The following is a 19617-nucleotide window of genomic DNA, read 5'->3' as shown; positions in this document are numbered from 1 at the left end:
GTTCCCTCCCCTCCCTCCTTTCTCCCTCCCTCTCCTGTTCCCCCTTCCCTCCCCCTCTCCCCCCCCCCCCCCCTAAGCCCGCCCACCCACCCACCCCTAACTCTCTCCCTCCTTCGCTCCGCTCATTCGCTTCCTCGCAGGCGCACGCGACCGGCTCCAAGATGAGCAGCAAGGAGATGACGAAGCTGCAGAAGAAGAGCGAGGATCTGACCGAGAAGGCCGTCCACACCATGCTCGAGTCCCGCCGGCTCTCCCACAAGGGCACCGACGACCTCCGGGCCGCCAGGGCAGTGGAGTCGCGACTCCCCGCCCTGCAAGTGAAGGCGCAGCAAGCGAAGCTCGTGCTCAACGTGCTCAAGTCGCAGGAGCAGCAGGCGATCGCGCGGCTGAAGAACTTCCCTGCCTACAACGCGGCGATGAGGCTGAGCAAGAAGCTCACGGGGGAGGCAGCCAAGGACAAGCGCCTGGCAAAGGAGCTGCTGGCGGAGAAGTCGAGCGAGAAGAAGACAGGGAGTGGAGAGAAGGAGAAGGCAGCGCGAGACATTCGAGCTGACAAGTAAGAGGAAGAGGAGGGGACAAGAATGTGGTGATGAAGGAGGAGGGAGGAGGGGAGGGAGAAAGACGAGGAGAGGGAGGACGAGGACGAGGACGAAGACCAAGGGGGCGGTGGGGGGGGAAAGAGAGGAGGAGGAGAGAGCAGCTGCTGGTGATGGTGTGAGAGTGACGAAGGAGCAGGCAGGCCTTCAAAGAGCTCAACATCCTCCGCCACAAGATTGACAAGGAGAAGGCGAGTGGTCAAACGCGTTTGACCTCCTGCTGACCTCTTGGACCAGGATGACATCGAGAAGGATGACACCATGATCAGCGACATGTCGACCTGACCACCCTTGGCACAGTCGTAACACGCACCTCCTCCGCCCCCGGGGCCTCAACCTTATTCTTTGACATCCTTTTTGACGACTCTTCTTCACTACAATAGAAATTTTAAAGTTCTTTTTCCCAACTGTGCTGGGCCCCAGCCCAGGGATCGAGAGGCTCCTGCCCTCAGTCTTGCTGGGGACGTCACCGCACCTTGTCATCTCAGTGTGCCGAGCTGGACTTCGGCTGGAAGTAACACCTGCACACTTTGTCAGACTCCCTCGCCATCCCCAGCTGCAGCCGAGCTACTCGATCATCTTGTCGACGGTCCCCATGAACAGCCACTTCTGCGAGGGGTGGAAAAGCAGACAGCTGGCAAGAGGGTGTCAACGGCTTTCAACCAGACCGTCAACTAGTCGTCACCTGAAGTCGTAGCCGAGGTCGTGCTGGATGACTGCAGTGAGCTGGGTAGTGTCGAGGTTCCAGACGAAGACCTGCTGCCTCTGGTGAAGGATACAACCGTCAGGAGGCGGCAGCTGTCAAGTCAGCTCAGGCCCACCACGGCTCGGATGGCGTATCTGCCGTTGGAGCAGATGGAGCCCGAGAAGTTGCTGAGAGGAGCGTAGCTGTCGTACATGTTCTCTCCCAGCCTGTACAGGCGGAGGAACTGGGAGGGAGCGAATGAGAGGAAGAAAGAGGAGAGAGGAGGGAGTGAGAGGAGGGAGGGAAGGAGAGGAGGGAGGGAAGGAGAGTAGGGTGCGAGTGAGAGGAAGGAAGGAAGGGAGAAGAGGGAAGGGCACGCTGTCGGAGCCTCACCTGAACGGTGACAGAGTCGTAGAGCTCCTGGTCGTTGTTGCCTTTGCTCTTGTTCCAATGGATCGCATGCAACTTGGCAGCAGCTCCGCATCCCTCACGATCCTCTCACGCAAGCGCAGACAGATGGCAGGCATACCTGGATGTCTTCTCCGCATGACAAGAAGAAGCTAACCTCCACAAGTCCTGGCTCAGGCAAAGGCTGGCATAGAAAGTGAGAGGCAGGAGCAGGAGCAGCACGAGGCAGGAGCAGGAGCAGGAGCAGGAGCAGAAAGAGGGGGAGGGGAAGGAGGAGCAGGAGAGAGGAAAGAGGAGAGAGGGTACACCAGAACGTTCTTGGGGATGGCAACGACATCAGAGCACGTCTGGTTGTACTCTTCGAGGCTACTCTGTGAGACAGAATCAACCAAATCGAGGAGAACAAGACCAGGCACTACCCCAATCTCCTCCATCGACCCGGCATTATACATGCGAAACCCTCTGCCTGAAGCAACCACCAGCACGGCATCGAGAGGGGATTCTTTCGCCATGTCCATGCTGGGGGGGTAAACAATCGTGATCGAGCGGTACGACTCAACCTCGACCTGCTTGTCATGCTTCAATTCACCCTGGGCAACAACATGATCATCGACTGATATTGACCGCACTTCTCGCCTTCACCTGATACGCGTTCACCACGAACTGCGAGAGGACACAAGTGCTCGTCTTCTTCGCATCCGCTGGGTTCCCGTGCTCTCCGCCACACTCCTCCGGCTCCCCCTCCTTGTATCTGTGACTGCCTAGCGCAAACACAAGCCCCTTCTCTCCGTTGCTGTAAGTCCATCCTGTCTTGATAGTGACGATCGGAGGATGCTCCAAAAGGTTCAGATGCTGGAGGACTGTCCCCGTTGTGACCTCATACACCCGGAGAAATCCAAAGTTGTCCTTGGTGGCCGGGTCGCTGGTGAACCTTCGCATCTGCCCCATCGTCCCTCCCACCACGCAACGGCTTCCGTTGTGGATCATGCTTACAGCCAGGAACTCGCACTTGGCGCTCTCCTCGTCCTGCGTCCTGCCGTTGACGTGCAGCACGTAGTCGAACGTCGGCTCCCCCTTCACGTCCAGCCCGGCCGAGTCGGTGAATTTGAACTTCCAGATCCCTAGGAAGGCAGGGAGGTTGACGGCCACCAGGGTGTCGCCGGTCGGGGAGATGGCGAGCCCAGTCACCCTCTGCGCTCCCTTCTCGGGCGTCATGGGCGATGGGTCGCGGGTCAGGACGCTGCCTCGGTTGATGAACTGAACTCCGTTCCACTCGGCCTTGTACTGCTCGCTGGGGATCCAGTGCTCGGGGTTCAGCTTTAGGGTCACAGGGGCCTCCGGTCGAGACCTCTCGGCTTCTCGGCTGGATGGAACCTTGTGCGAGTCATGCGGCTGCTCCTGACCCTGAGAGTCTGCCGCGTCCCCTCCGTGACCGTTCACCTCGATGGCTTGCCCCAGCTTCTTCTCGGTTAGGAAGGAGATCTTGTTGCTCCTAACCACCAGATGTCTGCAGCAGAAGTGATCGTACTCCCGACCGTCGTACAGGATTCCTCCGTTCACTTTGGCCGTCCAAGCCTCTCGTGGCAATAAGTTCTTGGCAAACAGGATGACAGCCTGGGAAAAGGGAAAGGGAGGACAGCTTCAAAGGAGGTTCACCAGATAGGTTGAGGGTTCACCTTGCCCATCACGCTCTCGATAGGATTGGTGTCTGCCCAATCAGAAAGCAGCAATTCTGAGTCAATCATGTTGGTAGGAGCCCTCTTGACCTATTCCAGGCCGAAACAAATCAGTCGGATTGAATCGAGCCAGCATGCAACCACCTCGTTGTGTCTGTAGAACCAAAAGCCTTTGAACATCATATCTCCCGAAGGCTCTTCCCACATGTCATCGATGCGAACAACATACAGGTCATGGTCTTGCTCTGGCTTGAGAAAAGCACAGTCTAGCTTCTGAAACAGAACTCCTTGCTTGCTGAAAGCGCGGAAATGCTACGGAGCTCAAAGTAAGGTGAAGAGCGTTCTCAACATTTCGCAGCACCTTGTTTCCATCAGAGTCAACAAATGTTGGATCCCCCACCCATTTCTGTTTCGATTGCCGGTCCCCTTGCGGCTGAGCATTCGGGAACAGCAAGAGTCACACTTTGACAGGGAAACCTGACAGCTACACCTGCTTGCTCGAGGATTTCTCAGGGCCATGCGACCTGGGCGGCGAAGACGACGACTTGCGTTTCACTCCTATGTTCTTCTGCATCTCTCCTGCCTGGACGCCTTTCCGTTCGCTCTCCTCGCTCTTGAAGTTTCGATCCGACCCACGATCCTGCAGGTATTGCCTCAATGATTCTGAACATCGCGCGGATTGGAGCTCAGCCTCCCGATCAAGAGCATGAGAGAAGGAAGATGGAAGGATCGACTTGAGGGCTGAAACAAGCAGCTGGCATCAGACTCACCAAGGAAGATGTCTCGTTCGAGGTGGCAGAGGATGTAGGTGGGCCGATGTATAGGTAACTTCCCTGATCCGGGCAACGATCAGTGCATCATCTCGCAGCTCCAGGGGGCATGTGCTTTACGTTCTCAAATCTGAACAACTTGTCAAACTTCTCCCGGTCTGCTTGGGATCCTTCGGAGAGATGCTGCTGCAGCTCCACTAGTGCCTGCAACAACGTCAAGACTGCTCCGCCTTGCCGTACGCATCACCTGATCTATCTTATCCAGCTTCCCCCGGAGAATCTGACGGCACAGATAAGGTTGCTGATCGAACTGGAACAAGGGAAGCGGGCTCTACCAGGTTCAAATTCTCAAAGAAAGGGACTGCGCACGTTGAAGGGACCCATGCATACTTTCTCGTCCCGAAGAAGTAAACGAATGTCTTGCTCCCGTCCTACAGCAAGCAGCGAACACGAGCCTTCAGCGGCAGGCAGGGTAGTCAGGCCGATCTCACCTTCCTTTCTTCGAACCCCTGATTCGCAGGATTTGCAACCTGGTCCAATCCATCACCAACCTCGCCAGCTATACTGTCCTCGCCTTACTTTAGCTGGCCACCAAGGAAAACCTTTCACCTTTGCTATCAGTAGGTGGGATTCGCTCATTCTAGAACAAGAGGGATCAGGGCAAACTCATCAAGGAAGAACGAAAACCTGTACAGCAATGAATGTCACCGAGAAATGAATCTTGAAGCATTTCTACAAGCATCAATCACTGGTCCCCTTAGTTCATCGCCATTGACGTGAGGGAGACCCTGCGTCAAGACGTCAGATCACAGGCATCGGTAGAGCTGGTGATGCGCCATGATTGAGCATGGGGAGACAGTCCCAGACAGCATGAAGGGATTCCAACTACATCAGGATCACTGTTACATGGAACTTGTCATGACCGATCCGACAAAGACAGGCCGACATGAAATGCTTCAGGGAAACACGTTCGAGGGAGCAAGATCACGAGGCCATGCATGTCCATGAGCCTCTTGGTGCCCCACATCAAGCTCACTCTCAAAACTCGCATGCAGCCTCCTCGATCTGACCCCACCCCTCCTTGTCCTCGGTCAAAGCCAGATATACCCGTCTTCTGCCTAGCTCCATCCGTCCATCCATCCATCATTCCGTCCGTCCGTCCGTCAATCTCGAATCCCGCCTATCTCTCCTCCCTCGATCCAAGCTCCCTGTTACCTTCTCCCACGCTTTCCTGCCTCCTGCACTCCTCGTCTTCATCTATCTGCTCTTGTCTTTGCTCTCCGGTGATCTTTCCATCATCTTGACTTCACACCTCTCAATCTCATCCTCCCTTCTCCAACGCTCTTCCTCCGCTCCTTCTCCCGCTCCTTCTCTCGCTCGCTTTTTCGCTACTCAGCATCACTTTTGCTAAGGCGCCGCCCTCTCGCCCCACCCTACCTCACAGGTACCCCTGCCCCCATGGCACCCTACAGATTCAATTTCAACTACCCCCCTTTTCGATATCCCTTCACCCCTGTCATTTAAGAAAGTACCCACCCTTGCAAAGTACCCCACCCAGTACTGGAGAGGAACTCAACCTTTTCAATCACCCTACCTTTACAAGTCACACACATCCCCACCCCAACAACTAATTGGTGGGAAAACACCACCCCTACTTTCATCAGGCTTTCACCCCGACATTTTGAGGGTATCTGGTGCCACCCCACCCCCCTATCGAATGACCGACCCTTTCAAGAACCTGACCCCAACAGTCTTAAGAACCACCACCGGTGCTGTCACGGATTACCCCACCCTGCAGTCACAAATTTTCAATAGCAATACTACCCCTTGGACCCTGTCACAACACACCAGTATGACCCACCACCCCATCCAGGGACTTGTTGCTATCTGGTGTGCATGGCGTCTGCGCGCGACCGCAACTGCGAAAGGTCCGGGCCGAAAAACTTCGGCCGGGGTCCGGCACCGGGACTCTCAGTTCACTTTGCCAAGGACTTTCCATTTTGAGGGTGGGGTGGTCTATGCAGGGGTATAATTCATGAAGTATGGTAAATTTAGGGGTACTAGAAGGTCTTACTTAGGGGTACTTGAAGGAATGGACAGCTAACTGGTGTCAGGGTGGGTTATAGGACGGGGTATGAGGATGATGGGGTTCGGGGGGTTCGACGAGGCGTAGCTGCGAGAAAATGCAGAAGGCGAGGAATGGAATTGAACAAGAATGAGAGGGAGGGGGAAGGGAGAGAGACAGCTGGTATCACGGAGAGGAAGAGAGAGATAATGGACAGAGGAGTGTGTCGATGACAGCCCGGAAGATGATGTAAGGCAAGGCGATGCAAGAAGATAGTGTTTGTGGGGATGATAATCTGCAAATAGACGGAAGGGAGAGGACAGGTGGAGAGGAGGTAGAGGCCGAAGGTCAAAAGATGGACAAGGATGCAAAAACCAGCCGTAAGTTATGATAGGAGTCAAGATGAGATTACGAGCAGATTGCATGCGAGGGAAGGGCGTCACAGAAACTGCGGCGACCATCTTGTGTCAGGTTAGTTTGAATTGGGCCAAAAGGAGAAAAACTAAAGAGAGTAGAGTGCTCGTGCAGGCAGGCAGGCAGGCAGGCAGGCAGGCAGGCAGGCAGGCAGGCAGGCAAGAAAAGTATTGGACAATTGATCATGTCCACGTGTAAGAATGTACAAGTCGGTAGGGTTGGCAAGCCTACGACTTGTCTTTGTATGTTCAGATCAGAGAGAGGCAAAGATGATGTGGTTTGAGGTTGTTCTATATTTGAAGCTTGCTCTCCTGCGCCTCTACAGGAGAAAGGGAGGACTCTCAACCCTGAAAGTTAACTGCCCGGCCGCCCCTTCCCCTGCTGGGGTCGTCAGACTTTTCAGAGAATGAAGGGTTCACTGCTGGGCGGGCTGGAAGCTGAAGTTGATCGAGAGAAGCAGTGAGCTCTTGCGGTACGACATGTCGAACTTCACGACGCCGGGCGACGAGGCCCCCAACATCCCATGTCCGTGATCGCCATGCGTGCGTGGCCCTCTGGCCCTGACCTAGCTGGTAGGTTGTGGTGCGGAGTTCTGGATGTACGTGGGGATATGCGCCTTCTTGGTGCTCTTCGCCGCCATCATGTCAGGGCTGACGATCTCGCTGATGAGCCTCGATCCGATGAACCTGTCCATCATCATGGAGAGCGGAACTTCTAGTGAGAAGCGATACGCCGCTGCCATCGCTCCGCTCATTGAGAACAGGTGCGAGTTGGGGAGGAGTGTATGAGCAGAGGCAGGAGGGATGATACTCTCGAAGGCACCTCCTTCTGGTTACCCTCCTCCTTGGCAACGCAGTGGCAGCAGAGGCTCTCCCGATCTACATGGACATGATCTGTGACACTCACCTTGCCATCATCCTCTCTGTGACGCTGGTGTTGGGCTGCTCGGAGATCATTCCTCAGGTCGACTTCGTGCCAAGGGAGGGGACGAAGTGAAGTGATGAGGGATGCAGGCGCTGTTCACCAAGTACAAACTGATGCTGGGCGCCAAGTTTGCGGGCCTCGTCCAAACCCTCATGATCCTCTTCTGCTTTCTTTCATGGCCCATCGGCAAGGTGAAGGCTCATCGGGCGTGACGTTGATCGAGGTCTGAACGAGTTTTCTGCAGCTGCTGGACCATGTTCTTGGAGACGATCATGCCATGATCTACAGGAGAGCAGAACTGAAGGTCAGAACCGTCCTTCCTTCTCCTCCTCCTCCTGCTCACTGCCTTGCGCTGACGCTGCCGGCGATGCCCTGACAGGAGCTCACGGCTCAGCACTTGATGGATGAGGACGGGCACGGGACTTTGACTAAGGTGATGCTGTCTTGGCCCCGCTGCCCCCTCCCTGCTCCCTGTGATCTTGGTTGCGAGCAGGACGAAGTGCGCATTCTTAACGGGACGTTAGACATGGCGGGCAAGCAGGCGAAGGACGCGATGAGGCCGTTGAAAGACGTGTACATGATCGAAGCCTCTTCACCTCTCGATCGAACCACCCTTCGCAACATCATGGCGACTGGCTTTAGCCGTATCCCCGTGTACCACAACGACGTCCAGAACGTGATCGGAATGCTGCTGGTGAAGGATCTGCTGCTGGTGAATCCCGACGACGCCGTCTCTGTCGCCTGGTCGGAGCGGGGACTAGTGAGAGGCATCCGAAGGGTTCCAGAGTCGCTCCCGCTCTTCGACCTCCTCCATCTTTTCAGGAAGGGAACCTCCAGGTTGGCCCTCGTGTGTCGTGAGAAGCAGGAGGGGAAGGGATCAGACGATGGCTGCATCACGGGGATTGTAACGCTAGAGGACGTGATAGAGGAGCTGATACAAGAAGAGATCTTGGATGAGACTGACCAAGGTGTCGATGTGGTTGCCATGCTCGCACATCAGTTCGCGCAGAAGCAGCTCAGGGAGCAGACGAGGACGGGGAGGTCAAAAACTGAGAAGCAGATCCGAGCATCGAGGAACGATCGAATCCGCAGGGAGATGTCAGACAGTGGAATAGGAAGCGATGTCTGGAAGCCAATAGCCCTCGCCTCCCTCATGAAGACTCGGTACGTCACATGCTCTGCCATGCCGTAGGCACTTCCCTTTCATCGCTTCCATTTCTCTTTCCAACATGCATGTTGCTTCCCTACCGCCTTCTCTACTTCCCCATCTTCACCTTTGCCTCCCTGCCTGAAACTCCTCCACATCTGCCTTTCTGTCTTTTGGCTCCACATGACATGCAGAACCTTACACAGGCATGGCGACCATTCGCATTTGCGACCCATCGACCATGCTTCCAGCGCATCTCCTGTGGTAGGAGCTCGTTACCTTCCTCACGAGATGTCGAAACCACCGCACAGAAGGCAAGACGACTTGTGAAAACCTTCAGCCGTACGGCAGTGTTAGGAGAAGAGGAGATCAGGAGGCAAGCAGGCAGACTAACGCTTCGTTACTTCATCTTGTCAAACTTATTATCTGTCATCAAGCTTGCCTTCGCCCATCCCCCCCTCCCGTCACCTCGAGCTCAACCTCTCCTCCACTCTTAAAATCCTTTCAACGAGGTCCGCCGTCTTGTTCTTGGTCGCGCTTGCCAACGTCCTGAGGCCAGTGTCCTCCCCCTTGGCACTCCCGTTGACCAGGCCCGCAGGTTGAGCAGGAGCATGCACCAGCCCCTGCTGCGGGTTCTTCTCAAGGTTTTGCACGATCAGCTCCAACCTCCTGATCCTAGTGGCGAGCTCGGAGTCTTCCGCCAGTGGGGGGGCGGCCGTGAACAGGAGGGGGTAGAAGGACCTCTGGCTGGAGTCCAGGGCGCGACTGGAGGAGAAGCTTGAGTTCTTCTCGTCAGCCCGCTGCTGCAAGCTCTCGATGGTGCTCTCGAGCAACGCCATCCTGTCATGGCTCTTCTTCAGCGTGTTCCACATCTCTAGCTCCACCTCCTCCTGCCTCCTGGATGTGCCGCGTGCTGCGCTGGCAGTCGACGAGTGTAGGGAGCTCGATGCTGGTGACTTTCCTGCTGCCGAGTCCTCCTTCCCTTGTGCTCCCTTGCTGCGCTCCTCTGCCGGCCTCCCTGGGAGGCGGTGAGCCCTTGCCGCGATGAGGCGAAGCAGCTTGCCTTCGTTGGACATGGCGCTCAGCTCGGCTGAGAGCTTCTCGTTCTGATCCAGGAGATCGAGGCACTCCTTCACCTGCTCGTTCTCTTGCTCCTGCGCTGGGACCTCATCCGTGCCTTCCACGCCAAAGAAAAGTTTCTCCTTGAGTAGTGCACGTAGGCACTGCCGGCTGACCTTCTCAGACTGCCTCCAGAAGTCTGCCTCCTCCTTCATCTTCATGACATCTACCCGGAGCTCTTCTTCCTTGCTTGGCGGCTTGTCCTTGTCTTCCGTATCCCCGTGCATTCTTCTTTCCTATCGTCCTCAGTTGTAGGGCTTCTGGACCACTTGCAATGAATGCAAGGCTGCACAGGATCAGAATTCTTCACAACTCAACTAATTGCTCCCTCCCAGGCTTGAAACCTCACAAGAGGATGCTTCTCCCACAAGTTGTCCTCTCTAAACTAGTCCCGGGCCCGCTTCCACGTCTGCTGCTGCCCGGCCTTTGCCAAGTGGACCCACTTGGTCGACGGTCCGTCGGCTGTTGACCCCGTCAGTTCATGGGGACGAGCACAGTCCGACGGTCACTGCTTCTTGTTGCTCTCCCTCCATGGCCATGAACGTCACCAGCTCAGCCTCGCTCGTCGCACGCTCAAGATTCTCCTCGTCCTCCCCGTCAGTCTCCCTCGCTTCGCGTGCCTCGGGTGACACCAATAGGTCAAAACTTGACACGGAATTTCAGTTAACCCTCGGAGTCCCGACTCAGCAACTTGAAAGTCCGGTCACTTCACGCGGCCGAGTCGGAGCGGGCCGCGACTCCCCTGACTGTCAGTTAAGTTTGGGGGACACTGCAGTCGGCAGGATTGGGTTTCAAGTTTGGTTCTCGCTGTCTTTTCTCTTCTCGCCGTTTGGCCTGTGCGACAGTGTCAGGGTCAAGCCTCCTCGTCTCTCCTGATTGTCCTCGTACTGATCTTTAACTTAACTTTGAGAAAAGAAGGACTGTGAGACTGGCAGCCGGGCCCGCCGGCTTGCAAGTTGGGAGCCACCGACTGAGTCGGACCGGCGGGGCGGGGCCCGGTGGCCGGGCCCGGCCGTCCGTCAGGGTGGAAGTGGGCAAAAACGACATCCTCGACTCTCATTATTGTCCTCGCACACCCTCAGACTACTATGATCGCCCGGCCAACCGCGGCCGCGCCGCGCGGTGCAACACTGAGTCGGACGGTCATGGCACGGTCAATGTTGCTTGCTGACCGTACGGTAGAAGAATCTTCTGCCGTAACGCGTCAACCGCTGTGGCAGTACGGTGAAGCCTATCTGACCGCTGATAGGATCACTCGGACTCACTGTACGGTACGGTAGAGGGCAGGCCGGGCCAATACGGTACGGTACTAATGCTAGGCATCATTGTTAGTATGCGCATAGGTACTGGAATGGTAGAGTGCGTGTTCTCTTCACCGTTGGTGCGCTCAGGCTTGCACTTCGTTCTCGAACATCAGGTAGTTTTGAACTTCATTACATTACAAACAAGAATCTACACCAACTGGCAAGAACCAGCACTACACGCAACCGGATCGCAAGCATCCATTCTCTACTCCAAGTAGAACCGGCCTGACAGCTCGTCTTCATATGCCTCGTCATATGCCAAGGTGTCCTCGCTGATCTCCTCTCCGTGCAGGTCGCTTTGCTGCATTTCACCGCCGCCTGTCTTACGATGGAACATGGGGAATTTGATGTTGGTAAAATTCCCATCAGGGCCGATAGACTTGTGGAGTGAGGCCCGGGCGTTCTTTCCGAGCCTCTCGTATGCTCCACCAGCAGTAAGATTTCCTTGCTGGTCGATGGAGCGGAACTGAGGTCCCTTGCATACCACGCCGAGGAGCCATGCTGGGCATGCCTGATTGGTGAGCGTGATTATGGGCCCGTTATCTCCCTCCGTGACTGCCATGCTGGCACAGCTAGTGGAAAACGCTCCTCTCATCCAGCTCTTGCGGCGCTGTCTCTGCTGCTCAAGGCAGAACGAGCGGGAAGCCGGTTGGGAGCAAGGAAGAGTACACTGACGGTGCATGTTGTTCTCGCTAGGGGTGAGGAGGTTGGCGGTCATACCAAGAAGGAAACAATCAATCAACAAGAAGGAGGACGAGGACGAGGACGAGGACGAGGAGGAGGACGAGGACGAGGAGGAGGAGGAGGACGAGGAGGAGTGGGTAGGTTTGTGTGCAGGCAGGGGAGATGAAGGTGAGGGGAGGAAGGAAGAGATCTCAGTTTTTAAGTAGGCGAGAGACGAGGGATTAAACGACGAAGCTGGGTTTAGTGTCAGCAGGTCACGCGGGGCAGGAGTTAAGCGGTACAAGGGGTGTTCCAGTCCGCCTCAGACAATACCATCTATCTAGAAGGAAGACAGTAATGGAGTTTTACGTACGTCTCGAAAGGATCATTACAGAACAGATCTGCTGCCCCCTGAGTACTCCTAATCCATTACCACCCCTACCTACATCGACGAACCAGAACGTTCCATAGCCACCCCACCTCTGAAAGGGATCTTGACTATCATCCCCTGCTCTCCCATGAAATACCCACCTACTTGACCCATGGTGTACCACCCCCAAGGACTCTACCCCCAATCAGATCCATCTACCCCTACCTCCCCTTGGTACCTGCCTTGCGCTAAAAACCCTCCCAACTCGTGGTGAGATAAGACCGATACAGATCCTTGTGATCCTCTACCCCCCCTTTTCCCACTCGAAAGGACCCCCTTCTTAACAGTCACAAGGGCCTCAAAAGGCTGGTTGGTTTTCCTCCTCTCCAACAATTTTCGACGGTCACGGGCGGCTCTCCTTCTATCCGGGGTGGCCTCGACCCCCCCACCTCTACAGCTGAGATCTTATAATACAAGTACTAGTGCAAATGCCTTAGCCTGGTCTCTCCTGTGCCATGGCTCAGCCCAACCTGCAAAAGCGACGCTGGAACCTTTTAATGCCTGACTCCCGAGGCTCGGAGGCACGTTTTGAGATCATGGTTCGAGGGACCCGGAGCCTGAGTCCGGTACAGGCGCCATACCACCGGGTACGCAAGGGGGTCGGCCTTGTGACCGAAGCCTCCGATCACGATGTCCGAGCCCCGGGTCTCTGGGTCTGTTATAACCGTCCAATCATGGCAGCGGCGGCAGAGTCGGAGATATCGAGCGACACTCTTAAGACCACTGAATAGTCACGCGGCTGCAGCTCTGAGTTAAGCGCCCCCCGGCGGGGGCCACTCGGAAGCCCAATCCGTTACCCCATCCTCTGTGGAGTCCGTGCCCCGCCGCCCGGCGGCCGCTCTAACTTCGCACTTCTGACCAGTCAACTTGAACTCGAACTGGCACCGGGCAGACCCGTCAGCCGCGGTCCGAGCCACGGTACGATGATCCGCCGCCGTCCGGCCGCCGGGGGAGGCTCCGATCAGAGTCAGCAAGCGAGTCGCAGATGCCTCAGACTTCGTGCATAGTCTGGATGCCTCAGACTTCGTGCATAGTCACGTGGCAAGTCAGAAGCTGTCCAGCCCTGAGTCGGCAGGCTCGTGGCACGGCTGAGTCAGCTACTGAGTCCGAGCCACTGCGGAGTCACGCGTAGCTGCTGCAACAGCAGCAGCCTCAGGCACTGGGGGCCGGGGCCCGGCGCCACTGGAGGTGTAAAGTGTGATCGGATGCAATGATCGTACTACCGTACGGCGTTGCTGCAGTGATCAGATCATCATGGCGATTCCGAGCCTGACTTAGCCCGTGCGAAAGCCACAGGCCTGCGGCGCTGGTGCGGCCCCGGGCCCGGCCTGGCCCCCGCCGGCGGCGGCCTGGCCCCCGCCGGCCGCACCCCGGGCCGTCCGTCTGATTGATTTACCGTACACGGTAGTACCGTACTATCGGATGTTCATAGAATCAGTACGTATCAGTCACTCCGACCATCGGAGTCTACCGTCATGATGGAGTCACAGAGAGTGAGTTCCCGGACGGTTGCAAGTCACGGTGAAGAGTCCAAGTTTAAGCTCATGATCTCGACTCAGTTCATACCACCATGAGTTGCCTCACACTGAGTGGCAGATAAAGTCACGTAGTACAGGGGATGTGAGGGTGTCCCAAGTCAGCCTGTGTGCTTTCCTTAGGGGAGGGCGCAGTTGAGGTAGTGGGTCACGGTCCCAGGCCAATCCGAGAAGACCCCATAGACTCCCACCTCCTGCAGGGCACTCAGTCGGGGACGGGAGAGGTAGACAGCTAGGATGCACAAACCTTGAAGAGTACATCGAGAAGCAAGTAGATGTCCGCATCCTTCCTCACCGCACTCTGTACGTTCCCGTGCGTTGCCGTGCTGGCGTTCCCCTGTTGGACACCGAGGTACCACCCACTAGGAACAGCTCCCGACCTCTCCATCTCGCTTCATTGGGCTCAGGCACTTGTCCCATGTCAGTTTACTGCTCAGGCTCCTTAGCCTCCATAGTCGTCCCTGGTAGCTTTCTGACTGCAGCTCTGCTGCCGAGACTGAGGACTCGTCCAGAAGCCTGTCTGCAAGGTACCAGGCACGAGCTCCAACGTCTGCCCGGTGGTAGTTGAACACGTAGGCACGAAGCTTCCAGCCCAACAGGAAAGCAAGGGTGACTGACGAGGAGAAGAAAAGGAAGAGTGTGCAGAATGAGAGAGAGGTCCTCCTCGCGTCTCTCTTCTCCGGCATCGCTCGTTCCACGTCAACATCCTTCAAACCTACCTCAACGCGTCAACCGCCGTGGCAGTACGGTGAAGCCTATCTGACCGATGTTAGGATCATTCGGACTCACGGTAGAGGGAAGGCCACTACGGTAATGCTGCGCATCATTATTAGTATGTGCACAGGAACTTCAATGGTGGAGTGCATGTGTTCTCTTCACCGTTGGTGCGCTTGCACTGCGTTCTCGAATATCGGGTAGTTTTGAACTTCATTACATTACAAACAAGAATCTACACCAACTCGGCAAGAACAAGCACGAGTACACGCAACCGGATCGCAAGCATCCTTTCTCTACTCCAAGTAGAACCGGCCTGACAGCTCGTCTTCATATGCCTCGTCGTATGTCAAGGTGTCCTCGCTGATCTCCTCTCCGTGCAGGTCGCTTTGCTGCATTTCACCGCCGCCTGTCTTACGATGGAACATGGGGAATTTGATGTTGGTAAAGTTCCCATCAGGGCCGATAGACTTGTGGAGTGAGGCCCGGGCGTTCTTTCCGAGCCTCTCGTATGCTCCACCAGCAGTAAGATTTCCTTGCTGGTCGATGGAGCGGAACTGAGGTCCCTTGCATACCACGCCGAGGAGCCATGCTGGGCATGCCTGATTGGTGAGCGTGATTATGGGCCCGTTATCTCCCTCCGTGACTGCCATGCTGGCACAGCTAGTGGAAAACGCTCCTCTCATCCAGCTCTTGCGGCGCTGTCTCTGCTGCTCAAGGCAGAACGAGCGGGAAGCCGGTTGGGAGCAAGGAAGAGTACACTGACGGTGCATGTTGTTCTCGCTAGGGGTGAGGAGGTTGGCGGTCATGCCAAGAAGGAAACAATCAATCAACGAGATGGAGGACCAGGACGAGGACCAGGACGAGGACGAGGACGAGGACGAGGACGAGGAGGAGGAGGGTGTGGAGTGGGTAGGTTTGAGTGCAGGCAGGGGAGATAAAGGTGAGGGGAGGGAGACGAGGTCTCAGTTAAAGCAGGCGCAGGCAGGAGTTAAGCGGTACAAGGGGGTCTCCAGTCCGCCTCAGAGACAAATCACCACCCCTACCTACACCGACGAACCAGAACGTTCCATAGCCACCCCACCTCTAAAAGGGATCTAACAATCATCCCCTGCTGTCCCATGAAATACCCACCTCTTTGACCCATGGTGTACCACCCCCCAGGACTCTACCCCTAATCAGATCCATCTACCCCTACCCCCTCCCCTTCTACCTGCCTTGCGCTAAAAACCCTCTCAACTCGTGGTGAGATAAGACCGATACAGATCCTTGTGACCCTCTACCCCCCCTTTTCCCACTCGAAGGACCCCCTTCTTAACAGTCACAAGGGCCTCAAAAGGCTGGTCGGTTTTCCTCCTCTCCAGGTCACGGGCGGCTCTCCTTCTGCCTTAGCTCCCCCCGCCTCTACAGCTAAGATCTTATAATACTGGCAAGTACTAGTGCGAAAGCCTTAGCCCGGTCCCTCCTGTACCATGGCCCTGACCTAACCTTTTTATGTCTGAGTCTCGTTTTGAGATCATGACCGGTACGTTGAAGGGGATCGGACTCTCGTCAGGGATTGAAAGGGAAGCCTTTCAAGTTCCGCAAGATCTCCGAGTCACAGGGGTGCCTTGTGACCAAGTTGACATGATGACTCACCGTAGCTGCCTTGTGACCAAGTTGACATGATGACTCACCAGGGTGACGTGACAGTACTGAGGGTTGACAGGTCACGATGGAGCCGGGCGGCCCCGGTCACCGTGGCAGAGTCTTGGCCCGGTGACTAACAGAGTAAGAGATCCGGACTCGGAGCGACCGTCCGAGGGCCTCAGGTCTCTTAAGACCACTGAATCTGTGGCTCTGAGGACTCTGTGACTAGTCGGTCACGCGGCAGCAGGTCAAGCGGCCCCCCAAGGCGAACAGCCTGGGAGTCAACCGTGGCAACTTGAGCTCGAACAGACGGTCAGCCGGGCCGAGGTCCGAGCCACCCGGGGTACGGTCTCTTCAAGGCTGGATGATCCTCAGAGAGTCAGACTTCGTGCATAGTCACGTGGCAAGTCAGAAGCTGTCCAGCCCCCGGCAGGCTCGTGGCACGGCTGCGTCACTGGGTCACGCGTAGCCGCCGCCGCCGCCGCCCGGCCGGGCGCCGCCCGGCAGCACTGAGCAGCAGCAGCCTCCGAGGCCGCAACTCAGTGGAGGTGTTAAGTCACAGTGTAATCCGATGGCAACGTGGCGGCCTGGGCCGCCCCGGCAACGGTCCGATCACCGCGGTACATTGCCGAGTGATTAGCCTTCACAATGATCAGCGGATCCGAGAGCCGACTACCGTAGTACGCTTGCCAGTTGAAAGCCTCGGGGCCGGCGGCGCTCAGTGTGCCGCGCAGTGCGCCCGGGCGCGGGCCCGGACTGGGCGGCCTCACCGTCTGCCAAGTTTACCGCCGGTAGGACCATATGATCAAAGTATCAGTACGTATCAGTCACCGTGGCACTCCGACCGTCTGAGTTGCTAATACCGTCATGATGGAGTCACAGCGAGTGAGTTCCCAGACGGTTGCAAGTCACGGTGAAGAGTCCAAGTTTAAGCTCATGATCTCGACTCAGTTCATACCACCATGAGCTTCTCACACTGAGTGGCAGGTAAAGTACAGGGGATGTGAGGGTGTCCCAAGTCAGCCTGTGTGCTTTCCTTAGGGGAGGGCGCAGTTGAGGTAGTGGGTCACGGTCCCAGGCCAATCCGAGAAGACCCCATAGACTCCCACCTCCTGCAGAGCACTCAGTCGGGGACGGGAGAGGTAGACAGCTAGGATGCACAAACCTTGAAGAGTACATCGAGAAGCAAGTAGATGTCCGCATCCTTCCTCACCGCACTCTGAACGTTCCCGTGCGTTCCCGTGCTGGCGTTCCCCTGATGGACACCGAGGTACCACCCACTAGGAACGGCTCCCGACCTCTCCAGCGTCCACACGATGATCTCTATCCCTTGCTCCTTGAGGTACCTGCTCTTGGTCAGTACGGCGATCGCAAACACCCGCAGCAGGCGTACCTGACCGGCTCTGTGGGAGAGAAAGAGCCCCCAAGCGCGTCATTGGCCGATATGACCTCGTTGAGCGGAAGTCCGGCGAACTTGATGGGCTGACCCAGGCGCTGCAGCTCTTCAAACCATCCCTTGTACGTCGTCTCCCAGGTGTCTTTCCCGTTCTGCTCCTAACATGTAAGATGGAGCGAGATCGAGGAACTACCGAGAGTTCCACCTGCCCCCCGGGACTATACAACAGAACCGTGTTCTTTGCTATGGGATACTTGGACAGCCACCTACAGCAGATGAGCTGGAGGACGCTTGCTCAGAGTCAGCAGAGAACCTTGTCGCATGCTGCTTGCTGAAAGTCTGAGGGAACAGCAAAGCAGGTGGGACCCCCAGGTCAAGGTAGTCTTGGATGAAACGATCCGCCGCCTCATCTTGGGAGTCTGAAGAGTCTCTCACAACGGAAAGACGGCAGATGGCAGCTTTCACGTATGCCTATCTTGGAGTAGTCGTGCTCCTTCAGCTCCGGGATCATCTTAACCTTCATCTCCCTTCCCCTTGCCTGTCAGACTGCAACAACCAAGACACAAGACAAGACAGGTTCACATGGAGAGTTGGATGTATTCCTTCTGCGTCATCACAGTGGCACATCCTCCGTCCTGAGCGGCGATCACGAGGACAAGGTCGATTGGTGCCACACGCAGACCTGATAGAGAGTCGTCCGCCAGGAAGGGACGGACAGGTACTCGTCCACCGTACGGGCGCCGACGTTTGTCATCATCTAATTGGCGTCACAGAGCAGGCAGGAGCAGGCAGGAGCAGGCAGGGTCACCTCCATGGTCCCGCACAGCTGCTTGTACTCCGATGCAAGCAGATCGGTGGTGCAGCACCGCGCTCCCTCTCCGGGTTGGAACTGTCTCCCACCTTCAACAGCCGTCGGGGGGTTTGGAATGCCTCACCTTCTTGTCGCACTTGTCCGCGAGCGCCGGCACCCTCAGGATGTTGGTCGTATAGTGGAGGTCACAGGCCGAATGGCGACAGACAGCAACTCTGTCCCTTGTGAACACGGCATCGCACTCCAGCATCCCTGCTCGCACCGTCAACGACTGCCCCACGCCCCATGCCCAATCTCACCAGCACCCATCCTTACAGCGCTGGTGTATCCTTCAAGCGTGTGCTCTGGGAACATGAGAGGCGCGCCACGATGAGCGATCGAGCGCTCATCTCGCTTCATTGGGCTCAGGCACTTGTCCCATGTCAGTTTACTGCTCAGGCTCCTTAGCCTCCATAGTCGTCCCTGGTAGCTTTCTGACTGCAGCTCTGCTGCCGAGACTGAGGACTCGTCCAGAAGCCTGTCTGCAAGGTACCAGGCACGAGCTCCAACGTCTGCCCGGTGGTAGTTGAACACGTAGGCGCGAAGCTTCCAGAAAAGGAAGAGTGTGCAGAATGAGAGAGAGGTCCTCCTCGCGTCTCTCTTCTCCGGCATCGCTCGTTCCACGTCAACATCCTTCCAACCTACCTCAACGCGTCAACCGCTGTGGCAGCACGGTGAAGCCTATCTGACCGTTGATAGGATCACTCGGACTCACGGTAGAGGGCAGGCCACTACGGTAATGCTAGGCGTCATTGTTAGTATGCGCATAGGTACTGGAATGGTAGACTGCGTGTTCTCTTCACCGTTGGTGCGCTTGCACTGCGTTCTCGAACATCAGGTAGTTTTGAACTTCATTACATTACAAACAAGAATCTACACCAACTTGGCAAGAACAAGCACTACACGCAACCGGATCGCAAGCATCCATTCTCTACTCTAAGTAGAACCGGCCTGACAGCTCGTCTTCATATGCCTCGTCGTATGCCAAGGTGTCCTCGCTGATCTCCTCTCCGTGCAGGTCGCTTTGCTGCATTTCACCGCCGCCTGTCTTACGATGGAACATGGGGAATTTGATGTTGGTAAAGTTCCCATCAGGGCCGATAGACTTGTGGAGTGAGGCCCGGGCGTTCTTTCCGAGCCTCTCGTATGCTCCACCAGCAGTAAGATTTCCTTGCTGGTCGATGGAGCGGAACTGAGGTCCCTTGCATACCACGCCGAGGAGCCATGCTGGGCATGTGATAGGAGTTACCTAAGCGGTTACGTATACTTCAGTTAACTAGCTTACTTTATCC

General features: G+C 56.4%; 8 protein-coding genes across 8 annotated transcripts in view; 2 read left to right on the top strand and 6 right to left on the bottom strand.

Moving 5' to 3' along the window:
• The window catches only part of GUITHDRAFT_140463 (hypothetical protein), a gene marked incomplete at both ends in the record, with an annotated part of 2362 nt that extends 1542 nt beyond the window's left edge, over positions 1-820 (top strand). The window contains 2 exons of the mRNA XM_005830335.1: positions 141-556; positions 736-820. Of these exons, the coding sequence (XP_005830392.1) occupies positions 141-556; positions 736-820 (501 nt within the window). The remainder of the gene's footprint in view (positions 1-140; positions 557-735) is intronic.
• A 343-nt stretch (positions 821-1163) lies between these two features.
• Positions 1164-4774, bottom strand: GUITHDRAFT_110534 (hypothetical protein; the record flags this gene model as incomplete). Its single annotated transcript, XM_005830334.1, has 18 exons — positions 1164-1230; positions 1282-1361; positions 1418-1525; positions 1675-1746; positions 1811-1873; positions 1998-2060; positions 2109-2279; positions 2332-3303; positions 3366-3455; positions 3510-3677; positions 3727-3798; positions 3856-4005; positions 4136-4198; positions 4256-4339; positions 4383-4415; positions 4471-4566; positions 4627-4665; positions 4715-4774. 18 exons carry the CDS (start codon positions 4772-4774, stop codon positions 1164-1166), a joined length of 2451 nt encoding a protein of 816 aa, XP_005830391.1.
• Positions 4775-7186: 2412 nt separating this feature from the next.
• On the top strand, positions 7187-8397 carry GUITHDRAFT_40439 (hypothetical protein; the record flags this gene model as incomplete). The annotated part of the gene is made up of 6 exons (XM_005830333.1): positions 7187-7377; positions 7433-7577; positions 7628-7729; positions 7783-7842; positions 7918-7971; positions 8032-8397. Coding segments are annotated over 6 exons (918 nt in total), but the record flags the coding sequence as incomplete, so codon positions are not given.
• A 752-nt stretch (positions 8398-9149) lies between these two features.
• Positions 9150-10031, bottom strand: GUITHDRAFT_110532 (hypothetical protein; the record flags this gene model as incomplete). The annotated part of the gene is made up of 1 exon (XM_005830332.1): positions 9150-10031. The coding sequence occupies one exon, from the start codon at positions 10029-10031 to the stop codon at positions 9150-9152; it is 882 nt and encodes a 293-aa protein (XP_005830389.1).
• A 1282-nt stretch (positions 10032-11313) lies between these two features.
• GUITHDRAFT_110531 (hypothetical protein) lies at positions 11314-11670 on the bottom strand (the record flags this gene model as incomplete). The annotated part of the gene is made up of 1 exon (XM_005830331.1): positions 11314-11670. One exon carries the CDS (start codon positions 11668-11670, stop codon positions 11314-11316), a length of 357 nt encoding a protein of 118 aa, XP_005830388.1.
• Positions 11671-13855: 2185 nt separating this feature from the next.
• On the bottom strand, positions 13856-14124 carry GUITHDRAFT_110530 (hypothetical protein; the record flags this gene model as incomplete). The annotated part of the gene is made up of 2 exons (XM_005830330.1): positions 13856-13930; positions 13984-14124. The coding sequence occupies 2 exons, from the start codon at positions 14122-14124 to the stop codon at positions 13856-13858; spliced, it is 216 nt and encodes a 71-aa protein (XP_005830387.1).
• Positions 14125-14746: 622 nt separating this feature from the next.
• GUITHDRAFT_110529 (hypothetical protein) lies at positions 14747-15103 on the bottom strand (the record flags this gene model as incomplete). Its single annotated transcript, XM_005830329.1, has 1 exon — positions 14747-15103. One exon carries the CDS (start codon positions 15101-15103, stop codon positions 14747-14749), a length of 357 nt encoding a protein of 118 aa, XP_005830386.1.
• A 2013-nt stretch (positions 15104-17116) lies between these two features.
• GUITHDRAFT_110528 (hypothetical protein) lies at positions 17117-19560 on the bottom strand (the record flags this gene model as incomplete). Its single annotated transcript, XM_005830328.1, has 14 exons — positions 17117-17191; positions 17245-17425; positions 17473-17633; positions 17681-17741; positions 17789-17894; positions 17941-18008; positions 18058-18110; positions 18158-18232; positions 18284-18364; positions 18411-18538; positions 18586-18966; positions 19016-19056; positions 19273-19495; positions 19536-19560. The coding sequence occupies 14 exons, from the start codon at positions 19558-19560 to the stop codon at positions 17117-17119; spliced, it is 1659 nt and encodes a 552-aa protein (XP_005830385.1).
• Between the last annotated feature and the right edge of the window lie 57 nt (positions 19561-19617).

Source organism: Guillardia theta, assembly GCF_000315625.1.
Source record: "Guillardia theta CCMP2712 unplaced genomic scaffold GUITHscaffold_46, whole genome shotgun sequence".
In the NCBI taxonomy this organism is placed as follows: Eukaryota; class Cryptophyceae; order Pyrenomonadales; family Geminigeraceae; genus Guillardia; species Guillardia theta.
The sequence above is the reverse complement of the archived record's forward strand: the minus strand, read 5'-3'. Positions and strand labels throughout refer to the sequence as shown.